Source organism: Physcomitrium patens, chromosome 12 (genome assembly GCF_059467195.1).
Source record: "Physcomitrium patens ecotype Gransden chromosome 12, ASM5946719v1, whole genome shotgun sequence".
In the NCBI taxonomy this organism is placed as follows: Eukaryota; Viridiplantae; Streptophyta; class Bryopsida; order Funariales; family Funariaceae; genus Physcomitrium; species Physcomitrium patens.
In genome coordinates this window covers 7,498,686-7,520,132 of record NC_143421.1, presented here as the reverse complement: position 1 = coordinate 7,520,132, position 21,447 = coordinate 7,498,686, and the positions used below count along the sequence as shown (strand labels likewise).

Here is a 21,447-nt window from a genome sequence, read left to right as displayed (position 1 = left end):
GCCAACCAATTACAACTTGTATATAATATTGAGTGAAAAATATGTAAATCCTCTAAGACAAGTCAAAATTTTAGAAAAAAACTCAAATAAAATAGATATTACCTTGTAAAATCTTATCTACATTTATAGCCTTTAAAGCCTTCAAATGAATTTCTAATTAAGAATTTAAAACTTATGCTCATGGTAAATTAGAAATTGGCATGTATTTAAAAACTAGGTTAATTGTTTGATCACCAATACTTGATTATTGATGTAACACAGATGACTTTTAATGGCCTTCTTTTTCACAAAGCTTCATACTCTTATTTGTGTATAGAGATGTATATTAATTTCTATTTATTGGTAGTATTTTATTTTTTAATTTTTACACAATCCACTCCATTGAAGTTAAGTGGAGGTTTTCGAAAAGAGATACGTCGAGCGCAACAGTCTGCCTGTTATTGTAGAGTACATGGATGAATGCAGAGCGATGGTCGTTGCAAAAGTATTGGATGATGAATATGAGGATGAATGTTGGATGAAGAGGAGAGGATGACGTGCGCAACTGCTCATCAACCCGAAGCCCTAACCATCTCCCTCGGCGTTTCGCCAACAACTTCTCCCCTCTTTGTGTTCTGCTGCATTGCCTCCAGCGCTTCCCGCACTCCTTTAGCATTCCCGTTAACTTGCCTTCAAGCTCGTTCACTCGCAAGTGTTATCTACTGTCTCGTCTTTTCTCGTTCATCACATCATTCTATCTTGTGTTTCTTTTTTGTTCATATTTCAAGAGATCGTTACAACGAATCCTGCCTCCTTCAAAGTCGTTCACGCGCAAGTTCGTAGGGTTTCGACATTTCAGGTGTTTAAGGGCTTCATCTTATTTTGTAACTTGTAGGTGTTGAGATCTAGGTTGATTCTTATACGAACCAGAAGAGCAGCGTGATCTCAGGAAGCATTGCCTTGGGGAGCAGTTTCGATTTTTCATTTTCATTTTCTTTTTATTTACCCCTTGCCTCCGAAGCAGGGGTTAAAGGAGGGGGTGGTCTGCAATTTGGGTTCAAGATTACAGAGGTGATTACTCAAGTACCAGTAATATTCCCTGGTTTTAGTACCGTCAATTGAATTGCTTAGTAGTGATCGTGGAATGGTATTTTAATTTTAATTTTAATTTTACCTTGCTCTCTCTCTTTCTCTCTGTCTATCTCTTTTTGACAAGGATATCTGGCATGGAATGTTAGTCTGGATGATAGTACTTTTCTCATACACCGTCCTATGACGTTGTATCCGTGCTGTTGTGAGCATATGATGTGTAAGTTTTGATATTTTGTTAATTTTAACTATTTTTAGGGATGTCTGGAATTGATTAGAGATTTAGCACGTTGCCGTCGTGCATTTCGCATTTTGCTGAAATTGTTTTAAGACATTTGCGCAATTTAATTGTTCAATGGAGTACAGTGTTAGTGTCCATGTGATCATCAGCATTAGTCCGTTAATGTGATGGTTGTAAACAACTTTATTCTTTACCTCTCGATAACTTATACTTAGCATTGTGCTAGGTCCGACTCTTGCCACCGAATGAACTTCAAGGACGGTATCTTGAAAACTGCTAAGCTTATGCGTCTTTGTCGCTATTTTGTAGCAATTGGAGAATCACTTTGCTGCAATTTGCGTCATGCTAAATTGCATAATTTTCATATATATATATATATATATATATACACACTTTAACATGACTTTATAGGCGTCTACATATGACTCTTTTGTCTCGATTTTGCTAACATGTCTGACTACAGGAGCTAGAAGCTGAAGGAAGTCAGGGCCCGTCTTACCAACCGGAGTTCGTTAAAAGCAGTGTGAATGTCTGCGTTGGATACTCAGACGAAGTTAGGAATGAGTTTAGATGATCTTACGGCTCGGGGCGGGGGAGGCCGCCGGATTCAGAGTGGGATAGTAGGGAAGCGTACCTTCCGCCGAAGCAGTCCTTACAAGGTCTTTAACCCGCGAGAGGGCAACGGGTATGGCCCGCGATCGGGGCCTTCCAGGTGATGCATTTACTTTCGCGCTGCCTCAACTTCGTCCCTTTGTGCAAAGCCGCAAGCATGAGGCTTTTTCGAGGATACGTTTTGGACTTCTGGAAATCTTGAAGTTTCTGGTTCTGGAAAGCACAGAGAAGTTATTGGGCTTTATATGAAGGTCGAAGACAGGAGTTTTGGTTGGCGGTTCACGAATGACATGTTGGAAAGAAGGGAGGGTTCGTATTACGTAGGGTTGGTTTGAAGGGTGGAGATAGAAAATTTGGGTTGTTGGACGAATGGCATGTCGGGAGAACTGGAGAGTTGTTGTCACTCGGCTTGTGTGGGGGTGTGGGCAGAGGTGTTGGATGAAGGATGTGAAGGACGTGATAGATTTTGAGGAGATAAAGATGGGAGGGAGATTTGTATGATGGGATGGTGAAGTGTACAGATGATTTTGGAATGGCTGAGGCGGGGGTTGTGTGAATGTTGAGGTGGAAGTGGAGTGTGGTGTGGTAGGACTGAAGTGTTGAAGTTTTAAAGGGTTGGGAAAGGTATTTGGTGGTGGTGGTGGTGGTGGTGATTCGGTGGGTAGTGACTAAAACAAATTCCTCTGAGTTCCGCTCAGCAGTTAATGCACGGGATCCGTGCTGACATTCCATGTCTTATTGCTTCGTGGTACCTACGGTGGACAATTTGAGGATTGCGGGCCATGCCTCTCAGTTTAAACATGGCGAGTGCCACAGGCTACACTGGGGGAACTCAATTAGGAGTGGATGTGGTTCAGCTTAAATCCATCTCTCTCATACTGTCCCTGAATTTGTTTGATGGATATTAGGGTGAAAAGTATAGCATGTTTTCCTACTCCCCAGTACTTGGAATGTTTGTCGATACTCATTCGGCTCCTTTAATGTGCGTTGCTAGGCTTTTCATTGTGAGCATTTGATTCTGTGTGCAGGCTTGATTTCAGCCTTTTGATTCTATGCTTTTTTGGACAGGGGTGCAGCTTCAGAATTGTGTAACAACTGCAGGCGCACAGGGCACTTTGCTCGCGATTGCCCCAATGCAGCAGTGTGTAACAATTGTGGAGGTTCAGGGTATGCTGTTGCGATCTTTGTCATGATGAGAGAATCTTTTCGTGACTTTGTTTTGTTGAATAGACTGAAGAATGTATACCTTATCAGTCCATACATACTTATAGTGGTGTCTTTGACTTGGGTCATTGTCAAGAAGTTGAGAAATCGTCGACATGAGATGAACCATCCTACTTCCCTAGCTTGCAGAATCTAATGATGTTGCATTTGCTGATTCATTATATTTACAATCAGAAAGATACTCGTTTTTATAGTTGTATTTTTGCAGGCATATTGCTGCAGCATGTCCAGTGGAGCCATTATGCCGGAACTGCAAGAAGCCAGGACACATCGCAAGCGAGTGCCGGAGTGAGCCAATCTGCAACAACTGTGGAAAGCCTGGACATCTAGCCAAGGGTTGTGTTGTGCAGGAAGGAGGGATTCCCAAAGCATGGCTGTGCAACAATTGTTATCGACCAGGACATCTTGCTGTGGACTGCCCCAACGAGAAAGCGTGCAATAATTGTCGTCAGCCTGGACATTTGGCACGAGATTGTATCAATAGTCCTGTGTGCAATGTCTGTAGCCAACCAGGTCATATTGCACGGGATTGTCCTCTGAGCGGCACCACCCCTCCTCCTCTCAGAGGGCCTGCATCTACTTTTAATCCGAGTGATATGGTTTGTCATAATTGTCACCAACGTGGCCACAAAAGCAAAGAATGCTTGCAGGTATGATACTAGAGTATTCTGCTCCTTTTGATCTAAAAAATATCGGTCCTCTTTTTTAAAATTCGACTGGAGTTCATTCCAACATTTAAAGTGACATTTGGTTTGGTTCATGCTGCAAGCACTTTCAGGGGAGGTATATGTCTCCTTTTTGAGTTTGGTATGTGACTCGGCAAACCTAGTGTAGTAGTTGGACTGGATGTTGTTTTAACCTGTTGTTTCCAGGTCGTAATCTGCAATAATTGTGGAGGTCGAGGACATTTGGCCGTGGAGTGTCCATCTACACCAATGATGACGAGAGGACCACGTCGACGGTGATAAAGCGCACAGGGTGAAATATCGAGCTTGTCCGATCACGTTTTTCACTAATAGGATGGAGAGTGAACGGAGGTGGTTGTATGGAACTGCCAGTCACGATGTGTAGCCAGTATAAATGAAATCAAAGCTGACTTTTGGCGTGAGTTATTTGATTTTTTTATCTGTTTTGTAGTGTCAACCCTGACTGTTAGTTGGAATGGAATTACTTGCACACGAGGTGCCTTGTTTTTTTGGTTGGCGTCAGTGGCAGCAAGTTGCTAGAACTTAAGTGTTATTTTGTTGCCACATTAGTTTTACTATACTTTTGAGACCTATAACGTACAAATTAACTTGTATATTTTGTTTGATACCACAGCCTTCAAAATATGCTTCTTTAGTTCTTACGTCAGTTATCAGTGAGCCATTCATTGGCCCGGATGTGATTGTTAGCCGCTGTTTCATGTCATATAACATCCAGCATTGTTCGAACGGGTATCCAGCTTAAACCTACCGTAGCGGTTCAATTGCACTTAAATGTATCATCTTCTGCTACACGAAATACAATAACACATTATCCCTTAAGGACTTGGTCCCTAATTACGGAAAAATTAAGAAAATATTCTATAAACAACCTGCAGAGCACAGAATCGAGTGTAATTGAGCTTGTGCGAGAATATGGTATTGTAACGCACATAAAAGTACACCTGGCTAGCCCTCAATATTCAAGAGAATTCACAATAAAACTCTTTAAATTGTTAAATGAAATCCTGCCACTGAAGGTGTGTAACGCCAGTGTATTTATATGTCCATCAAGCCCCCGAAACAATCAAAGAAGGCTGTGAAGTGTTAATCGTATCAGCAATGTAGTAAAGTCCAATGCTTTTGCATCATGTTTGGTAGTGAAGAGAAAGGCAGCTGACCAAGCAAGGTATTTCTAGAACTTCCAAAAAAAATATTATTTGCAATACTTTTTCCATCAACACCTAAATAAATAAAAAGCATATGAAAAAGTGAAGTTGTCAATAAAAGAGGAGTTTTTCAAAGAAGCAAGAGTTTTTCAAAGCAATTAACTCTATTTTTCAATACTTTAGATGTACGTTTTGAAAAGTTGGGTTTTTGGAATTTATCACCAACAAATTGATTGTAAGAGATATCATTGGCAACTTATTCTTTCACCCATATAAATTTAAAGGAATCACAAAGATGCAAGTATTTTATCTTTTTAAGCTCAATGAGCCCAATTATAAAGTGTCACAAAATCCCAATTCTATTAAATATTATAAAAGGACCGAAGTTGAATTTGAAAACCCTTAAATATTAATTATGGATAGTCCTATCCTTCCTAACTAAAAATAGTAATTGCTTTATTTCTTTATATAGCACATTGCATTTAAAGGTTAAAAAGATATCTAGATAGCACATCCCTTTGTTCCCCTCCCTCCTCCTTTATTAAAAGATTGTCACAACATCTTCATATTTTTGTGCCACATTTAAGGCTTTGCCAATAAAATAAAATAAAATAAAAATAATGTATTGGCTAACAATAGCAACATTGGTATCTCCCACAACAAGCATGTAATGAAGACCTTGACAAAGGTTAGGACATAGCTTTTTTAAATTGTATCAATCATATTTTATACAACTTTATTCTACAACATATGCATTGACAATAAATTATTCACAAATGTGATTTAATTCTACCAATGTACTAATATTAAACTCTTTGATTTAAAAGCATTAATTATATAATTTTGTGATTGTTACATTGTTGTACATGAGTGGCCACTCCTTCCTCACCTAACTATTTGTCATCACCTACATGGTTGATGTTTTTATAGAGGAATGTTATGATTCCAACCATCTTTACCATGTAAATAGAGCAATGGATACTGTAAAACCATATACCCTATATAACGCTCAAAAATGTGTTCGCCATCTATCCAAATCGCAACTTCATTGGCAGCTGGAGTATTGTACAGACGTCCACCAAATTCCGCAATCCACAAGCAGGAAAAACGAATCACCGTCTTAATCCTTCGGGCATACATGACAACTCACCTAGAAGGTTGCCAAATTCAACATATCACAACCACACCAACCATCAGACTGAGCTTCAATGTACAAATTTCAACATACTAAATATAAACACAACACAACATTACAAACAACAACTTAGGCATGCTTTAAAAGTTGAAGGAGCAGGTCCATTCCAGATTCCACAATCACGGTGTAACGTACGAATCAAGCCACTGCTAATTGTTACCTACTATTATGAACATGACAGAGTCTACACTTCACTTCGTCTGACATTGAATTCTTCGCAACCATTGCCTATTATCCTCTTAAACATTCATCGAGTTCGGCACTTGAAAGTCCAATAATAATCCCAAACCACACACAACACAACCGCCATGCATTCTCTCCCCTACCGCCGTCACACCACATCACCAACACTAATCATAAATGCGACCATTCCAAACGCATCCACCCATGCATGCACACACGGACCTTGGGAGCCATCCGCTTTAACACATCGGACACAGCACATGTGCACCATCTATCAACTTGGGTATGCTCCCGCTTTTCAACTTGGGGAGTGCTGTTGAAGAAAAAAATAAAATAAGATAACGTAAATCTACTTTTGCCTCTGTCTCAGTAACTGAATTTCATCTACAACTGGCCACCCATGTGCACGCACCCACGTCACCATTCGTGTACACGCCCAACCCCCTTCCCCTACCCCCCCCCCCCCAAAAAAAAAAAAAAGAATAAGAAAAAGAAAACCACCTAAAACTAGCTGATGGGCGCTTGGCCGTGATCGGACGTCTTCAGCCACAAATGACGACCCAGCAGAGGGGCTGTGTGTACAGCCATGTATGCCGCGTTCAACCTGCAACCATCCGCTCCCACCGTCAGAAACTCCTCCCACACAAACATCCAACCGCAGAACACCACCGTGATCCATGTCCCATACGAACCAAAGTGCACCGCCAATTCGGTGCGCACCACAACCACCGCTACTCATGTCTCACCTAACTCACATGCCACACCACCTAAGCTTCACACGCATACCATCAAACAACGCAACCAACGACGGGAACCAGCACTCACTTGTCCACGTCGGGCGGGGCCAAAGGGTCAAAACTCTCCTCCTCCTTGTGCTCCACGCTAGGCACGGCGCTTACAGCAACTGAAGCCTGTGCGTCACCCTAAACCATGGTGATGTTCGCGCATATGCGATACCCAGAATATCAAAAACAAGAGGCCTCCATACACCTCCCTCATCTCCACCTCTCCCACCTTGGCCTCTGCCCGGTGATCATCTCACTCCTACACCACTACACCCCCTCACCCCTACTTGCACGCAAAACATACCACCAAGTTCAACATCCAACCTTCCACACGCAACATCAACAAACATGTGCACCGTCCACCTTGCCACCATCACTTCCACGCAATCAAACAGCCAGTACCAACACCAAAAGGGATGAAAATAAAACCTCTCTTCATGTTGCGTCTCAATTATCAATACAAGTGGAAAACCAGCGGACCCGGTCCCTCGTTTATCGACTAACCAGTTCAAGCTTTTCATTGCTCAGGAGAAACTCCGTACAGACGTTACACCTAACTCAACGCGTCTAACCATGCCCAGCAAGGCTACGTCAACATACAAAAAGCTCTCCGACGGCCTTGCACAACCAGCTTCGGCTCGGCATCTCACGACTTGCAAAACTTGAAACATCTACTGCCTTGCCGTCAGTCAATGTGAAGGTAAAAAGGCATTCCACGTTTCGACAACTATTCTGCACTGTCACACGCCAAAAACGCTCCGGCGGGAATTCACTTCTCACAGTTGCTGAACCCTTCACTGTAATATACGACCACAGCAGACCCAGCCTCAGATCATCATCCACGATCATCCACTATCACAATCAAACCAACATCAACCACACCCAAACAAACCCACTCTGCGCCTCTCCACCCCCTCGCCACACTCCCTCCTCATTCCTGCCTCCCACGCACATTATCACCCTACCCTTTTCCTACCTCTCAACCTACTGTCGCCCGCACTTTCACAACCCCCACAAAATGCACACATCCCTACCGTCCAACACTCACCCAACTTCGATCCCACTGCCACGACCTCCACCACACCTCAACCCTCCCGCACAACCACAACCACCTTGCCCCTCCATCCTCAAACATTGCCGCTCACTAACTACCTCACTTGCATACTCTACAATTCACCATGTCACAAACCAAATCATCAACGCCCAAACTCAACGGCACCCCAAAAGAAACTCCGGCGTACCTGCTGCTGGGGATAGTTCCCATAACCGGGGTAGTTCCCGTATTGAGCGTATGCAGGGTCCTGAGGTGCCGGCGCCGGATATCCGTATTGGTCGTACCCTTGTGCATACCCTTGGTAATACCCAGCTGCATTCCATTGATTCGGGTCTTGGTGGTGCCCCCATGCAGGCTGCCCACACAAAACCAAAACAAACCACCCACCCCGTCAGCAAATACTCCTCCTATCAACAAAAGCCCCATCACCCCCACGTGATTCATCTCCCAACCCAACACTCCACAACCCCGCCGTCGCATCGCATAAAACCCACGCAGTCACCCATCAACTTTCACTTTCCAACCCAGACTGCGACTTACATCACTCGTCTGCTTGTTCCCGGGACTTCTACCCCACGACAGACGCACTGCTTGTGTCCCGATCACCGTCTGGTGAAGCCTTTGCAGCGCCTCCTCTGCGCACGCTCTGCAACACACAACACCGCACGGACACGCATCCAACATCAAATTCCCCTGTTACATGCTTTCACTGCCGGATACATTCCGCTCACGACTTGCACATCATCATCATCATCAATGCTTCCTTGTGGGCAGCAAAATCCGCCAACGACCGCGCCTTCTCACGCCATCCATCACGAACAACAACCAACAAAATCCATGCCCCAAAATAGCCAATAAACAAGTGCTCCTAGGCGCTCACGCATACCTATGCGTGAACTGGACGAACCCGCATCCTTTCCCGGCGGGAATCTTCACATACACCAGTTCTCCAAATTGCCCAAACACGTTCCTCAAGTCTTCGTCCCCAACCGCTGGGTCAAGTCCTCCCACGAATATCTACCAACGCAAATCCACCGCACCACACCCATTACCTTAAACCACCAACCCATCTTCCACATCTCAACGTATTCTATCCTTCACAACGTTTCATCCCGGAGAACGTGCCCGCCCACACATTCTCGTCGCACTTGCGTCCCAACACCGCATCTCAAATCATGATCGCTTAATCACCAAAGAAATCACAAACGCCCCAGCTCCACAACAAAACCAGACGCAGGGCCCACACACACACACACAGTACCGATGCCTTACGGTTGTATTGTTGGGGTCGTTGTCTGTGGGGAACGCCTGCGGAGAGGGCTGCGCTCCGTATGCTGCATATGTTGCCACGGCTACGGGAGACACTGCGTCCACTCAATCAACCACCACACATCGCCGTCAGCCATGCACCGCCTATCGTATGCCACTCACCAACTTGCCACACTCTACAACCCAAGCTTTACCCCTTCGATCACCACAACGTCAACGCCACACACATACTCACCGCATCCTCCACATTGCACCCATCTTACTATACGCCTCACATCATCCACCGCGCACTCACGTTCACTTCTCACCCCCATGGACTCTACAAACGACTCCCCAAACCCACACCCACGCCTTACACCTACCACCCTCCTACCAGCGGGGCTCCAACGTCGCATCACAATCACACCTCTCATATCTGACACCTTGCTCGACGCTCATACGTACGAATAACTACACACCACACGGAGCTCCCTCAACCGCGGCGTAACCCCGGTTGGGAGCCACAGGAATAAGAACTACCCACCCCAAACATGAAAACCGGCACAAGCGTCCTGTCACGACGTCCGACACACGCATCATAGACTACCCGCCAACTCCGGCCAACACCACTAACAGGACCGTCACGACACCCACCGGCCATCCCCAACGCACTGACCAACATGCATTACAAACAACAAAGATAGACGCAGACAAAGAGTATAACTCATCATACCGACAAACAATCCAACCAACAAAACGAACAAAGAACCATGCTCCACATGGAGAAACGCCACACACAATCAACCACACAACGCAGCAGCAAAACGTGCAAACAGCGGACACTGACCTAAATCACGCCCCACTCACTACTGACGGTCCTTTCCCAGTTGCCGGGTTCTCTTTGTAGGCACCCTTGGTAGCAAGCCTCTTGCCCTCCTGCTCCGACACAGATTATTGACGAATAAGCTTACCCGCCACACATCACTTTGACCTACACGACCTTCACTCAACCTTCATCCCACCATGCTCTCACCGCATTGGATACGGAACTGCAACTTTCGCCATAGCGTTTCACCGTCCTTACTTCCCCAGACGCCCATCAAATCACAACCCAACCCACAACCCCGCCCTTGCATCGGCCTCACACCAACCTCAACCACACCACGCGCAAACACACCCAACACCCCCGATTTCCGCGTACACGCACCTTTCGGATTCAACTGATTAGGGCCCAGCGATTTCTTCGGCGTTGCTGCGCTGATCCGCATCGGCCTGCTCGAGCAGTAAATCCCGTTCATCTCACTCATCGCCCGATTCCTTTCCATCTCATCGCCGAAACGCACGAACCCGTATCCTTTCGATCGACCTGTGTTGGCGTCCGTCACCACCTTCGCACCCTTCACAGATGGGTACCGGGTGCGAAACGTCTCCTGCAGCATGTAATCCGTCACATCGGGAGCCAAATCCCCTACAAAGATCGAGTGCTCCGGTCCCGCCTCCGGCCGCCTCTCCCCTATTCCAAACGAAGCCCAATTCAGCCGGAAAGGCTGCTCTGTGTTCGGCATCTGAGTGCCGTTGTAAGCCTGCAAAATCTTCTCCGCTGCCACGTGAGACACAAATTCCACGAACCCGTACCCTTCGGAGTACCCCGTCTGCTTGTTGCGAATGATCTTCACAGACTGCACCTGCAACAACCATTCCCACCCTCCGTTAGCATGCCATCGCCTGTTCCCAACCCATCCTGCCCGCTCTGGAACATGTAATCTCATTGTGCTCTGCTATGCGATCCCCACAATCCTCCATCCATTCCCTCCACTCCACAGCCGCTCTAACTTCGCAAAGCTGCCATCGCATCATCATGCAACACCATCCACAACACCTACACGACCTACCATGTTCACACCAACAGCGCCCCGAAACGCACGGTCCCACACAAACCTATACCCCCCCCCCTCGGAGGCACCAAAGCTGCTCACACAAGTACCTCTCCGGTGTGTACAAAAGCTGTGTGCAAGTAGTTCTCGTCCATCCAGTACTGCAGATCTCCAACCCACAACGTTTTCACCTCCTCGTGATGCTGAGGCTGCATCCCCGACTGTTGCATCATCACCCATTGCTGCGGCTGCTGCTGCTGCCCCTCTGCCTGCTGCCCATGCGGGGGCCCGGCCCCTGCTGGCGACTGCATCATCCTCTACGACCACCCCGCTTCAGACACTAAGCCAATAAATCTGCGATTCCCAAACTTTTAGGAAGACCCCCGATTTTCCAGCCGAAACTAATTCCTCTGCACAAACCCTGCAAATTCCACACCAACCCCGCCAAATCAGTTTTCATGTGTCACAAACCTCCATCCCGCTACGTTCCCATGCGAATATCATCACCATCCTTCCACAATGTCCTCGTGTACTGGACAACGTCCGAAAAGCATAAAACCGTGCCGACTGATACCCAGGCCCCCAAGACGGGCGGGGGAAAGAAACCTCCCTCGCCTGTACATTCTCGGTTGCTCTGGTACACAAGACATTCTAAAATAAACCATCCCATCGCACGTTCCCACCTCGGCGACACCACCCCTGCCAACTAACTCGTTCCACAACAATTCGTATCGACTTCCTGCAACAAATTTCGGCCGATGCCTGCAGCGCCAGCTCACAGTGATAAGGAATACATAACTTCGTCATACACACCGCGTATTGTTCCAGGTCCAAACTGTCACGTCACCCACAACTCCCCAGCAGCACGCAGTTCACCTGCTCCTCTAACAACGACGACGACGACGCAGCTTCCGGATATCTGCGACACAACTAACCCGTGACCTCTCGCATCACCTCACCGAATCATGGCACTCTGCGCTCCGGCAGAATCTGCAAAACCCTGTCACGCCCAACCACAGCGGACCACGCACCAGCTCCGCCTACTAAAACATCATCCGCCGCCGCATTGCAGCTCGACGCAAACCCTCGCCATCTCTCCAACGCACGACTCCAAACTCTAACCCACCCGACTCTCTCGCCCAAAACCCTAACACCGTCGCCTACAAATCTCTCCGCATGACAAAAAATTACATAAAAATGTAAAAAACCACCAACCGGCAAACCAAAACACAATTCCAATAAAACAATCCCCCACGCATCCATCCAAAGCCACAGCCGCCGACACAACCGACAACCGAGCTCTACACCACCGCGCCCATTCCCAAAGCGGACTCCGACCACACCCCGCGGTCCCAAACCCCAAACCCTCGCACCCAGCGCAGTTGGAAAAGCGACACCCAGCCAACAGAAAAAAGAATTGCACACGCGAAGGGCAGGAGGTGGGGGGGGGGGACAAGGAGGAGGAGGAGAAAGAGGAGTGAGTACCTGCAGTCAGGGCGAGCTAGGGTGGCGGACGGAGTGACGATCCCATGCAGGAAGGAAGGGGGGATGGGGCGGGGAAGGGGAGGGAAGGGAAAGGGGGGGAGGGGGACAATCGAGAGAGAGAGGAGGTTCGTCGCAGGCGTAGTCGGAGACAGGCGGCGCTTCATTCACAGCCCCCGCCCCCGACCGAGCCAGCGAAGAAGTGGCGGAACGACCCCCGCATCAAGGAAGGAAAGGCGACGATGGCGAAGGAAGGAATACGAAGGGGGGCTTCAGTGCGTGTGGGCTCCACCCTTGGACGGACGGACGGACGGACGGCCGGCCACGATGCCCCGCTCTCCTGCCCTCGCTCTCATCGTGCCCGTCGCGGTGCGGCCCCAGCTGCTCGCTCCCCTGCCCTGCCTGCCTGCGTCGCCTCCCTCCCCCCCCCCTCATTCCCTGGACGGCCCCGATGTAGCCGCGTCCCGCGCAATCTCGCATCGCAGCCGCCGTCTGCTCAGTCTCCCCGCCATTCTGACTTCCTTCCTTCCTTCCTTAATCTGGTTTCTCTTGAACCCGGTCCCTCGTCCCTCCCCGTCTAGTGCTCCGTCCCCCGCCTTGCCATCCATCGCTTTGTCCCGTCCTGCCACTCCCGCATGCCAGCCTTTCTTGTCCCTTTCGCTCTTGCTTCGTTTCCATCCCTGTTCGCTCTTGCGTCCGTGGGCTGCACTGCGATGGCCCCTTTCACTGTCCCCTCGCCGTGCTGTTCAAGCACCGCGCGGCACCCTTTGCGCTGAATCATGGTGCGCTGCAGTGCATTGTCCGGGAAGGCAACGAGACCTTGTGGCGAGGCCCTTAGCCTTGCGCCGCAATGGTGTGTGCAATTCTTGTGTGCAATCCCGGATGCCCTTGCTCTGTCTCTCCGTTGCTGCACATTTCCGCTCCGAGATTGTTGGGCACGCGGGCATTCCATGGACGAGTGTACGAAATTCATACCGGTGGTAGGATATGATATTAAGTACCATCATCATCACAATCAAACAGTGTTCCGTGTCATGTCAGATCCAAGTGGAGGAAGCTTGCATGGCTCGCTGTTCAAAGCGGCAAGACCGCACAGAGAATAACATGAAAGCCTCAACAAAAGCGCGGTTAAGTTGGAAGATACTTCCAGTCCCGCCGTTCCCGATGGCGTGGCCTCGGAATGATTTTGTGGGTTTCAACCGCGAGGGCCTGGAATCCCCCTTGTTGGATTCTATTCTCTGGGCATGGTTCGTGCTTCGTTTTTCAAGACCATTCTTGCCAGTTTTATTTACTGTTCTGTTTTTTGCTTTTATTTCTCTTCTGGGTTTCTAGATTCTAAGCAGTTTGTTCGAATTTGTTATAATGTGTAGCTTTTCTAGAAATAATGGCGAATTGAGTTCGTTGGGAATATCTTGGTCATTCTTCATTATGTTTTTCTTCTTAGTTATTGTCATAGATCATTTTAGTAAGATTCTTTTCCTCGTGTGTATTTTATCTTCTTTGTTGTTGATGGTTCAACTACTTTTTTTTTCTCGTTGGTTGTACCCAAAAATATTATGTTTGGACTTTTTTCCGTCATTTTTGAAGGAAGCGCTAGGTGATGTTACTGCATGCATGAACATATGATCCAAATTTGCTTTGTTTTCGATAATTTTCTGAAGTTTTAGTGCGTAGTTGTGTTTTGTTGTTTGTTGGTTTTATTTTTATTTTCATTTTGCTGTCTTTTACGGGCTAGATACATGACTTTTCCTCTCTTAAGTGTTGCAGTACATCCAGTGTATTTAAGTCATGAGCATGATGCATAGGTACCTCACCTTTACGTTTGGTCAGCATTTGCTATTTATCACAAACATGTAGCTTTTTATTTGTATTCAGTTTAGCTTGATGCAATAAATGTGTTTAAGATTTGTATAATTATGACGTGACGCTTTTTATTTTGTTTGTATTGTTGTTTGTTGAATCATGTGATGAAATTTGCCCTTTCTCTACTTTTTACACTATTTGAGTTCCACTTTGTTTTGTTGGTTTGGTTGGGATGGATGGCTTATGCTTTTACAACCTAGTAAATGGAATCATTTCCATTAAATCTATACATTACGACAAGTTTATTACAGATTAATATTGTTTCTGATTTGAATCTTGTTTTATTTCAGAACGTGTCTCAAATATTTGTAATGTTTTTGAATTTGTATGAGTGTGATCATGTATTGAAAATGATCAAGACGTTCAAGTTACATCTGCTTTCGATTTTCACAACCATGCTAAAGGAATTGTACAATACTGATGGCACTCACGTGTATTCGCGGTTTGGTCTGTCGTGCATTAATTCTTAAGCATAAACCCCTACGAGGTGGCGTTTTTCTCACTTTCACAAGTTGCATTATATAATGATTTTCCAAATGCTGATGAACGTGCACCGTATACGCAATAAGTAGTGTTATTCTAGCAACTATTATGCCTCACAAGTGAGGAACTTATTACTGCCAAGACAAACCTGATGAGTCCTCACATTCATTTTGAATGAGCTTTTTCATTTTCTGAGCAGACCATGTCGGAATATTGAAGGACCACTTATTCCGATAGGTTTGTCGACGCTCTAAATTTGAAGGATGTTACGATGTAAGAGCTGGATCACATATCACTAAGGGTGCTGGATTCGTTTGTGATCGCAGCGCATGTTTGCATCATCCATGAGCACAGTCTGTGATTAGCGGTACCTGTCTCAGAGAATGGGTTATGAAGATCTAGTCCTCAGAACTCGTGGAGCGACGTGTGCGGAATCGTGCTATAGACCATCACAGATTTCTGGACCACTAAGTCTTCCAATTCTCCGAGCTCGACTGTTTTGTGTTCTAGATTTTAGTTAGCATATTTCTCTCGAAGGATTTTGTTGTCTGGAAGAGGGTGCGTAGGGTTGACTCAGGCGAAGTTTTCTTGAGCTCAGATACTTGAGAAGCGCAACAGCAGTACGCCTCAGGTTTTTAGATACGGTACACGTGATGCACTGGAGGGTGCAACCGGTTCTTGTGGATTCCGCATCCCAATACACGGATTTCATCAAAGGTTATTGTCATTAGGTTGCGAAGAATGTCATTTATCCGTGTACAATCCAAATGTTTAAATCGTGACCACTCGCAGGACGAGTTTATGGTCTGGAGACAAGACTAAGCGTTCGTGAACTGTTCATTCGAGGCTCTTCATCCAAGAAATGGCTTGGCGGACGAGACCAACAAACTAGATGTCAGGATGCCGTCGATCGAGACGGTGAAGGACGATATCCTGGACCTGCTTATGAGGTTCAGTCAGCCCTCCCTCCAATGCAAGAACCACAAGCGATGCTCTCTGAACCAGCAGCCTACACGCTTTCCTATATGCTTTGTCTGTGGGTAGAAGTTGAGACTATGGTGATGGTCCGCAGAGGATGTTGGGTTGCAAGTTTATGGGCTATGTTGTAGGCGTTCCATCTGTTGCTTTCCATCTACATTTGTTGGCGCAGTTAATTTTCCAGTTGATTTTACTGCGAGTCCATTCAGGCCTTGTCTTACTCTCTCGCTACTGTGAAGATGTTCTTGTTGCAGTAGTTCATGTCCCGGTAGCTCGTAGGGTTGGGGATTTGTCGTTGCGAGAGAGGGTTTCTTGTGGTTTTGTTTTTTATTCATATTTCTTTTAATTTTTTAATTTTTTTTTGGGGGTAATTATTCACAGTTTTTGCTTTTGTGAAGGTTTTCGAACTTTTGCGGAGTATTTCAAGTTTCTAGGTTGATTGCGTCGGGGGTTTGATACTTCGAAGTTGAGGGAATGTTCGTCATTTCCCAGGTTGATCTTTAACCTGCTTGGCGTTGCAAGGTGCTCAGCGTAGCGGTTCTGTCCCTATGTGTCAGTAGCCAATTGCGAGCTGAATTGTGGGTTGAGCTTGTCCGCGAGTTCTGAACCTGCAAACACGCAAGTGTCGGAAGCTCTGCACCCACAGTTGCCGCTTCCTGGCGCAGTCAAATTTTCAGTCTATTTTACTGCGAGTCCATCCGGGCTTTGTCTTTACTCTCCTGTGACTGAAGAAATTTTTGTTGAAGTAGTTCATGTCTCGGTAGCTCGTAGGGTTCAGGATTTCTGTTGCTTGAGAGGACTTCAAGCGATTTAATGTTATTTATATTATTTTTAGTTTTTATTAATGTATTTTTTTGGAGGAGAGGGCAGTTTATGTACAGTTCTTTGAGATTTCGAAGTTGGGGGGATGTTTACAATTGCGCAGCTTTGCCTCGGCGTTGGTTGGCGTTGCAAGCTGCTCAGCGTAGCTGTCTTATAACTGTGTGTTATTAATTAGTTGTGAGCTGAATTGTGGGTTAAGATTTTCTGCGATTTGTGAACCTGCAAGCAAGGAAGACCTCGAGGCCAAGGACGGGAAGGAAAATATTACCAGAATGTATCAGACCCTGATGAAGCAGTATCCAAGTGTGGGAATAGTCCCAGCAAGTGGTGCTCAGTCAGCATCAAGTAACCAGGACATGCCTTCGATGTACGGTGCTAGCTTCTCTAGCAATGGGAGAGCGAGCTCGCCGGACCCGAAACCCCGTTTGCGATGGACCCCGGAGCTCCATGAGCGATTTGTTGACGCGGTCGAACGGCTGGGTGGTGCCGACAGTAAGCCACTCGTGCTAATCCCTCCGGAAGTACAATCCAATTCGATCTAGCTTACATGTGGCTACAGTTTGTTTGGGTGTTTTTTCAACAACGCGAAGGATGAATTGAATCGATGCGGTCCACATGACATACGATTTGCATCGCCAGTTGCCTCTGACGCCTCAGCACATTGTTACGGCTTAATTTTTGTTATTGCTGGTCTTTGTGTCCTCGCATACTTTCTTTCTAGACTACAATCCCTGCAAGAGCTTATTGTTCTGGAGTCTATTTTGGAAGTATCTCCTCCAGATCAAGTCCATTATTTGTGAAAAGCCGTGAGCAATGCGTCTGGTTGAGGATTTCATGAGCTGATTATCGGTCCCTCTGAAGTGCAGAAGCCACTCCAAAGTCGGTGATGCGGGTGATGGGCGTGAAGGGCTTGACGCTTTATCATTTGAAGAGCCACCTCCAGGTTGGGTTTTTTCCTGCCATATTCCATACCTTTTTTTGGGTGAAGTATGTATATCTGTTTTATCATCACTTATCTCTAAACTTTTGTGTATCTCCCTTCCGCTTTTAGAAAATATCATAACCTTTGCTTTAGTAGTAGTGACCCAAGGTGAAATTGTTCATGTTCTAGATATCGAATTTTCACTGTGCGTGTTTCGATCTCTTCAGCAGTAATATGTTGGATCGTCTTTGAATCGTCTTGCTCACGTCTATGTTTGCCTTTTTAAATCGTGATAGTAATACTTTCCAGGTAAATCCTATTTTTCGCACTCAGCTCGTTGGTATATCTTGATTTTGTGGCGTTCTTGAATCTGGCTCCTGCTTCTTTCCTGAGCACTACTACATCACTATTCAGTGGTTGATGCTAACCTTCACTATCTCAGGCATAAAGTTGGCATTCTCTAGTAGCTGATGATATGGCATGCACTCCACACATGTAAGGGGCGAATAGCATCAAGTCAAGACATGTCAGGAATGTAGGAAAATTTAGGAGCAGCTTGAGCAAAATTGATACCCACTAGAAAGGATGTAACACTGATTTTTTACTCACGAATTCATTTTGTTACATCCAGAGTACCTTCGTCGAGATTCTGCTCTCGTCGGGTTTATAGCTTGACAGCCCGGTTTGAAGGTTCTTATGAGCGTAGAACCTCTTAATAAGGATTTAAAACCTTGCCTGAATATTCTCTAGAAATTTTTGAAGCACCTGTAAGTGCGAAACAATGTGACAATTAGGAGTTTTAGTCTGGCACTGTCTCAGTAAAAGATTTCTACTGTGAGGCTTCTGTTCCGATCTTATGCTAACTATCTGAGCATGTGGACTTTGATAAGTATATCGTGTGTCGTTTGAATGTGTGATATTATTTGTGACTTGAATACTAACCCAGCTCAGGCATCAATTTTGAACTTGGTCTGCAGAAGTTCAGGCTCGGAAAACAGCTTCATCCAGAAAATAGTGGACATGAGGGTGGCAAGGGAGGTAAGTGCTTCGGAGTCCTTTAAAGAGCTGAAGTACCAATACTTTTCCTGTTGGTCATTTGGACAAGATGTCCTTTTCATCAGTTTATTATAGATAAGGAAATTGCTTCCATGCATCTTCCGGCTCTTACAGAGATTGATAACTTGCCGGACACTAGTTTTTTGGAGCCAAGTGTGGTACATATCGTCCCAATTCATGTTGTAATGTTGCGGATTTGGATTCTATTGTTTTGTTATCGTTCAGGACGGCATGTCGTGTTTTACTTTTGGCAATTTCTCAGACTACTTGATTCAGTCAATGTGAGACGCTTCATGAAACTTGAGCATGCGGGGTTGACTCTTACTTACAGTAACAACGGGTGGGAGTTGCATTGATCAGGGTCTTCTGATATCCAAGTCACAAGCAATGCTTGTAGTGATGAGCCAAGCACTTCGAAAGCCCTGAATCAAGAGTATGTTTATCTCGAGACATTTTTGAAACTTTTCTTGGGCAGTTCTTTTCGAATTCTGCGTCTATGACACAGAGGACTTTGCTATTTTCACGTGTCTTGTCAGGAAATGCTTTAACAAAAGCCTCCAGTATGGGTTAACCTCTGACGAGGTGGTAAGTGGTAGGTGGGAAGTCTGCTGATTCTTGACTTTATATTTCGTGTAATGCAGGGGCTTTCAGATATCCGAGGCTATTCGGATGCAAATGGAGGCTCAGCGTCGGTTGCAAGAGCAACTCGAGGTTTTCTTTCTACTCGATTTCTCGTTTTGGCTCTAGTATTAGATATCTTGTGTGCAAGCAGTCCGGATGGAGTCTTTTTGATTGTGGGTCCCTACGTTCCAGTATACAAGCTCATTCTGAGATTCATCTATGGTCGATAGGGCTGGTATTTCTAGTTTCTCTCGAACTTAAAGATTCTTATGTACTACTATGCTCCCCCTCATCAAGACTTTAATACTAATCCTTGGACTGTTGTTTTCTGGTGCAGGTGCAAAGGGAACTACAATTGAGGATTGAAGCCCAGGGCAAGTACTTACAAACTATCCTTGAAAAGGCTAAAGAAGCACTAGGTAGACAAATTGGGGAATCCCCAGGGCTTGAAACAGTACATGCAAAGCTCACAGAGCTGGTCTCGAAAGTCAATATTGAACCTATGAATATGTCTTTTCCTCCTTTCACCTCGGTAGAAGCTCCAACTCACATTGCAGACACCAACATTAGCACCCTTCCATGTCAAGAACCTCGTATATCAGATAGTTCCTCACAGAAAAGCCATGTTACCAATGTTGCTGCAAACCCTGAGGACAGTGGTGATGCTTCTGCAAGTTGTGAGAATCATCCATCAATAGATACGCTATTGAGTCCAACACAGGGATTACAGAGCATAGCAGAGTAGAGCAGGTAAATTTCCTTTGAACTCGTTCACTTCACTAGAGACTGCAATGTTATTGCCGTTAATATCAACAGCTTGTTTTTGGAGGGCTTCTCTAGCTGTTTTGATAGACCGATTTATGCTTTTGCGCATGGTGAATTTCAGTAGAATATTAGTATAATTAAAACTTTTCATTGTTTGCATTATGAAGCAAAATTACTCATCATGTTCTGAATACCTAGTTTCTTACGTATATACTCGTCATCCTTGCAGAAGCTCAAAAATTCAAACCTGAATTTGATTTGAGAGCACATCAGGGCACCCCTCCATGGAAGGTTCTTACTCAAGATATGGTCAAGAGCACGGTCTCCTTCATCTAAACAGAAGACAGTAGTCTTAGTACAGCATTCTCTCTGCACGATAATTTTATTTCGTAAGAGTTCGTATTTGTCAATAAGCCTTAGAAAAGAGTAGCTACAACAATACTCTTGCTGCTTGATGAACTGAAAGCTATTTCGGAATGCTTTTGCAGGAACTTAGTAGTTTAGTGAGATATGTACAGACATGCAGTATTCTCACGATTGACCTCTACTACTACAATCTGGTGGCTTAGGTAGGTGGTCATCCGTGCATTGAGGTTTGTGACCCAGACATGTAGGTAAAGAGAAGGCAACTTGAAGGATCGAAGGATACATCTCAATTTTGCACCCTATTTTTTATATGCATATATGTGTGAATATATATTTATATAAAAACGCTCTCTGATTGGCCGCATGCCTCATCATTTTTGTCAAAAGTGAAGCAAAAAAGAAAAGTTAACGTCTTTTGACGTCTATGCCAGATATTCTTGCAAAGGAACAATTTCAATAATTGTTTCAATGGGTTCTCACTCTCTGGTTCTTTACATTCTAGTTCTAAGGAGTCTTCACTCAATGAAATAGCTCACAATAGTCTTCACACAAAATTGTCTATTTAAGAGTGTGCATTATGTATTATGTGTTACTAGCCTATTTAAGAGTGTGCATTATGTATTATGTGTTAATAGCCTATTTAAGAGTGTGCATTATGTATTATGTGTTTCTAGCCTTTGCCTTGTGGCAAATGATATAATTGGTGTTGTTGTGCATTTTGTCCATGTGGGAGCATAAGTTTAGGAGACTAAC

The 21,447-nt window shown here is 45.4% G+C and overlaps 3 protein-coding genes across 28 annotated transcripts; 2 read left to right on the top strand and 1 right to left on the bottom strand.

The window, feature by feature from the left end:
• The first annotated feature begins 606 nt into the window (after positions 1–606).
• On the top strand, positions 607–4,459 carry LOC112289768 (uncharacterized). 4 transcript variants are annotated; one of them, XM_024535323.3, is made up of 7 exons: positions 607–838; positions 1,004–1,050; positions 1,536–1,570; positions 1,773–2,021; positions 2,990–3,088; positions 3,354–3,795; positions 4,018–4,459. In XM_024535323.3, exons 4-7 carry the CDS (start codon positions 1,837–1,839, stop codon positions 4,108–4,110), a joined length of 819 nt encoding a protein of 272 aa, XP_024391091.1. In that variant the 5' UTR covers positions 607–838; positions 1,004–1,050; positions 1,536–1,570; positions 1,773–1,836; the 3' UTR covers positions 4,111–4,459. The 4 variants fall into 4 exon arrangements, with proteins under 4 accessions (XP_024391091.1, XP_024391090.1, XP_024391092.1 ...); XM_024535322.3 differs by lacking the exon at positions 1,536–1,570; XM_024535324.3 differs by lacking the exons at positions 1,004–1,050; positions 1,536–1,570.
• A 1,344-nt stretch (positions 4,460–5,803) lies between these two features.
• Positions 5,804–13,012, bottom strand: LOC112289785 (polyadenylate-binding protein RBP47B'). 10 transcript variants are annotated; one of them, XM_090254748.1, is made up of 11 exons: positions 12,822–13,012; positions 12,020–12,098; positions 11,447–11,757; positions 10,670–11,147; positions 9,487–9,578; positions 9,101–9,231; positions 8,755–8,860; positions 8,402–8,569; positions 7,201–7,298; positions 6,877–6,979; positions 5,804–6,147 (listed from the first exon to the last, which is right to left on the bottom strand). In XM_090254748.1, the coding sequence occupies exons 3-10, from the start codon at positions 11,648–11,650 to the stop codon at positions 6,883–6,885; spliced, it is 1,374 nt and encodes a 457-aa protein (XP_090110874.1). In that variant the 5' UTR covers positions 11,651–11,757; positions 12,020–12,098; positions 12,822–13,012; the 3' UTR covers positions 5,804–6,147; positions 6,877–6,882. The 10 variants fall into 10 exon arrangements, with proteins under 10 accessions (XP_090110874.1, XP_090110876.1, XP_090110873.1 ...); XM_090254750.1 differs by having other exon boundaries at positions 7,201–7,286; XM_090254747.1 differs by lacking the exon at positions 12,020–12,098.
• Positions 13,013–15,647: 2,635 nt separating this feature from the next.
• On the top strand, positions 15,648–21,066 carry LOC112289787 (protein PHR1-LIKE 2). Of its 14 annotated transcripts, none has more exons than XM_073537971.2 (9): positions 15,648–16,137; positions 16,541–16,634; positions 17,191–17,456; positions 17,831–17,907; positions 18,864–18,924; positions 19,303–19,375; positions 19,584–19,653; positions 19,901–20,313; positions 20,558–21,066. In XM_073537971.2, the coding sequence occupies exons 3-8, from the start codon at positions 17,237–17,239 to the stop codon at positions 20,306–20,308; spliced, it is 909 nt and encodes a 302-aa protein (XP_073394072.1). In that variant the 5' UTR covers positions 15,648–16,137; positions 16,541–16,634; positions 17,191–17,236; the 3' UTR covers positions 20,309–20,313; positions 20,558–21,066. The 14 variants fall into 14 exon arrangements, with proteins under 14 accessions (XP_073394072.1, XP_073394071.1, XP_024391146.1 ...); XM_073537970.2 differs by having other exon boundaries at positions 15,673–16,114; XM_024535378.3 differs by having other exon boundaries at positions 15,991–16,114; positions 17,195–17,456.
• Positions 21,067–21,447: the final 381 nt, after the last annotated feature.

Bases quoted from the DNA above. Each gene is read 5' to 3' on its own strand.
- LOC112289768 (XM_024535324.3), top strand. From the start codon at position 1,837: ATGTCTGCGTTGGATACTCAGACGAAGTTAGGAATGAGTTTAGATGAT. The intron at 2,022-2,989 runs GTGATGCATTTA...TTTTTTGGACAG, and splicing joins CCGCGATCGGGGCCTTCCAG to GGGTGCAGCTTCAGAATTGT. The intron at 3,796-4,017 runs GTATGATACTAG...TGTTGTTTCCAG, and splicing joins AAAGCAAAGAATGCTTGCAG to GTCGTAATCTGCAATAATTG.
- LOC112289785 (XM_090254748.1), bottom strand. From the start codon at position 11,650: ATGATGCAGTCGCCAGCAGGGGCCGGGCCCCCGCATGGGCAGCAGGCA. The intron at 8,861-9,100 runs GTATGCGTGAGC...TGTGTGTTGCAG, and splicing joins TTCGTCCAGTTCACGCATAG to AGCGTGCGCAGAGGAGGCGC. The intron at 8,570-8,754 runs GTAAGTCGCAGT...TTGTGTGGGCAG, and splicing joins GGAACAAGCAGACGAGTGAT to CCTGCATGGGGGCACCACCA.
- LOC112289787 (XM_024535378.3), top strand. The intron at 19,376-19,583 runs GTATGTTTATCT...CGTGTAATGCAG, and splicing joins TCGAAAGCCCTGAATCAAGA to GGGCTTTCAGATATCCGAGG. The intron at 19,654-19,900 runs GTTTTCTTTCTA...TTTCTGGTGCAG, and splicing joins GGTTGCAAGAGCAACTCGAG to GTGCAAAGGGAACTACAATT.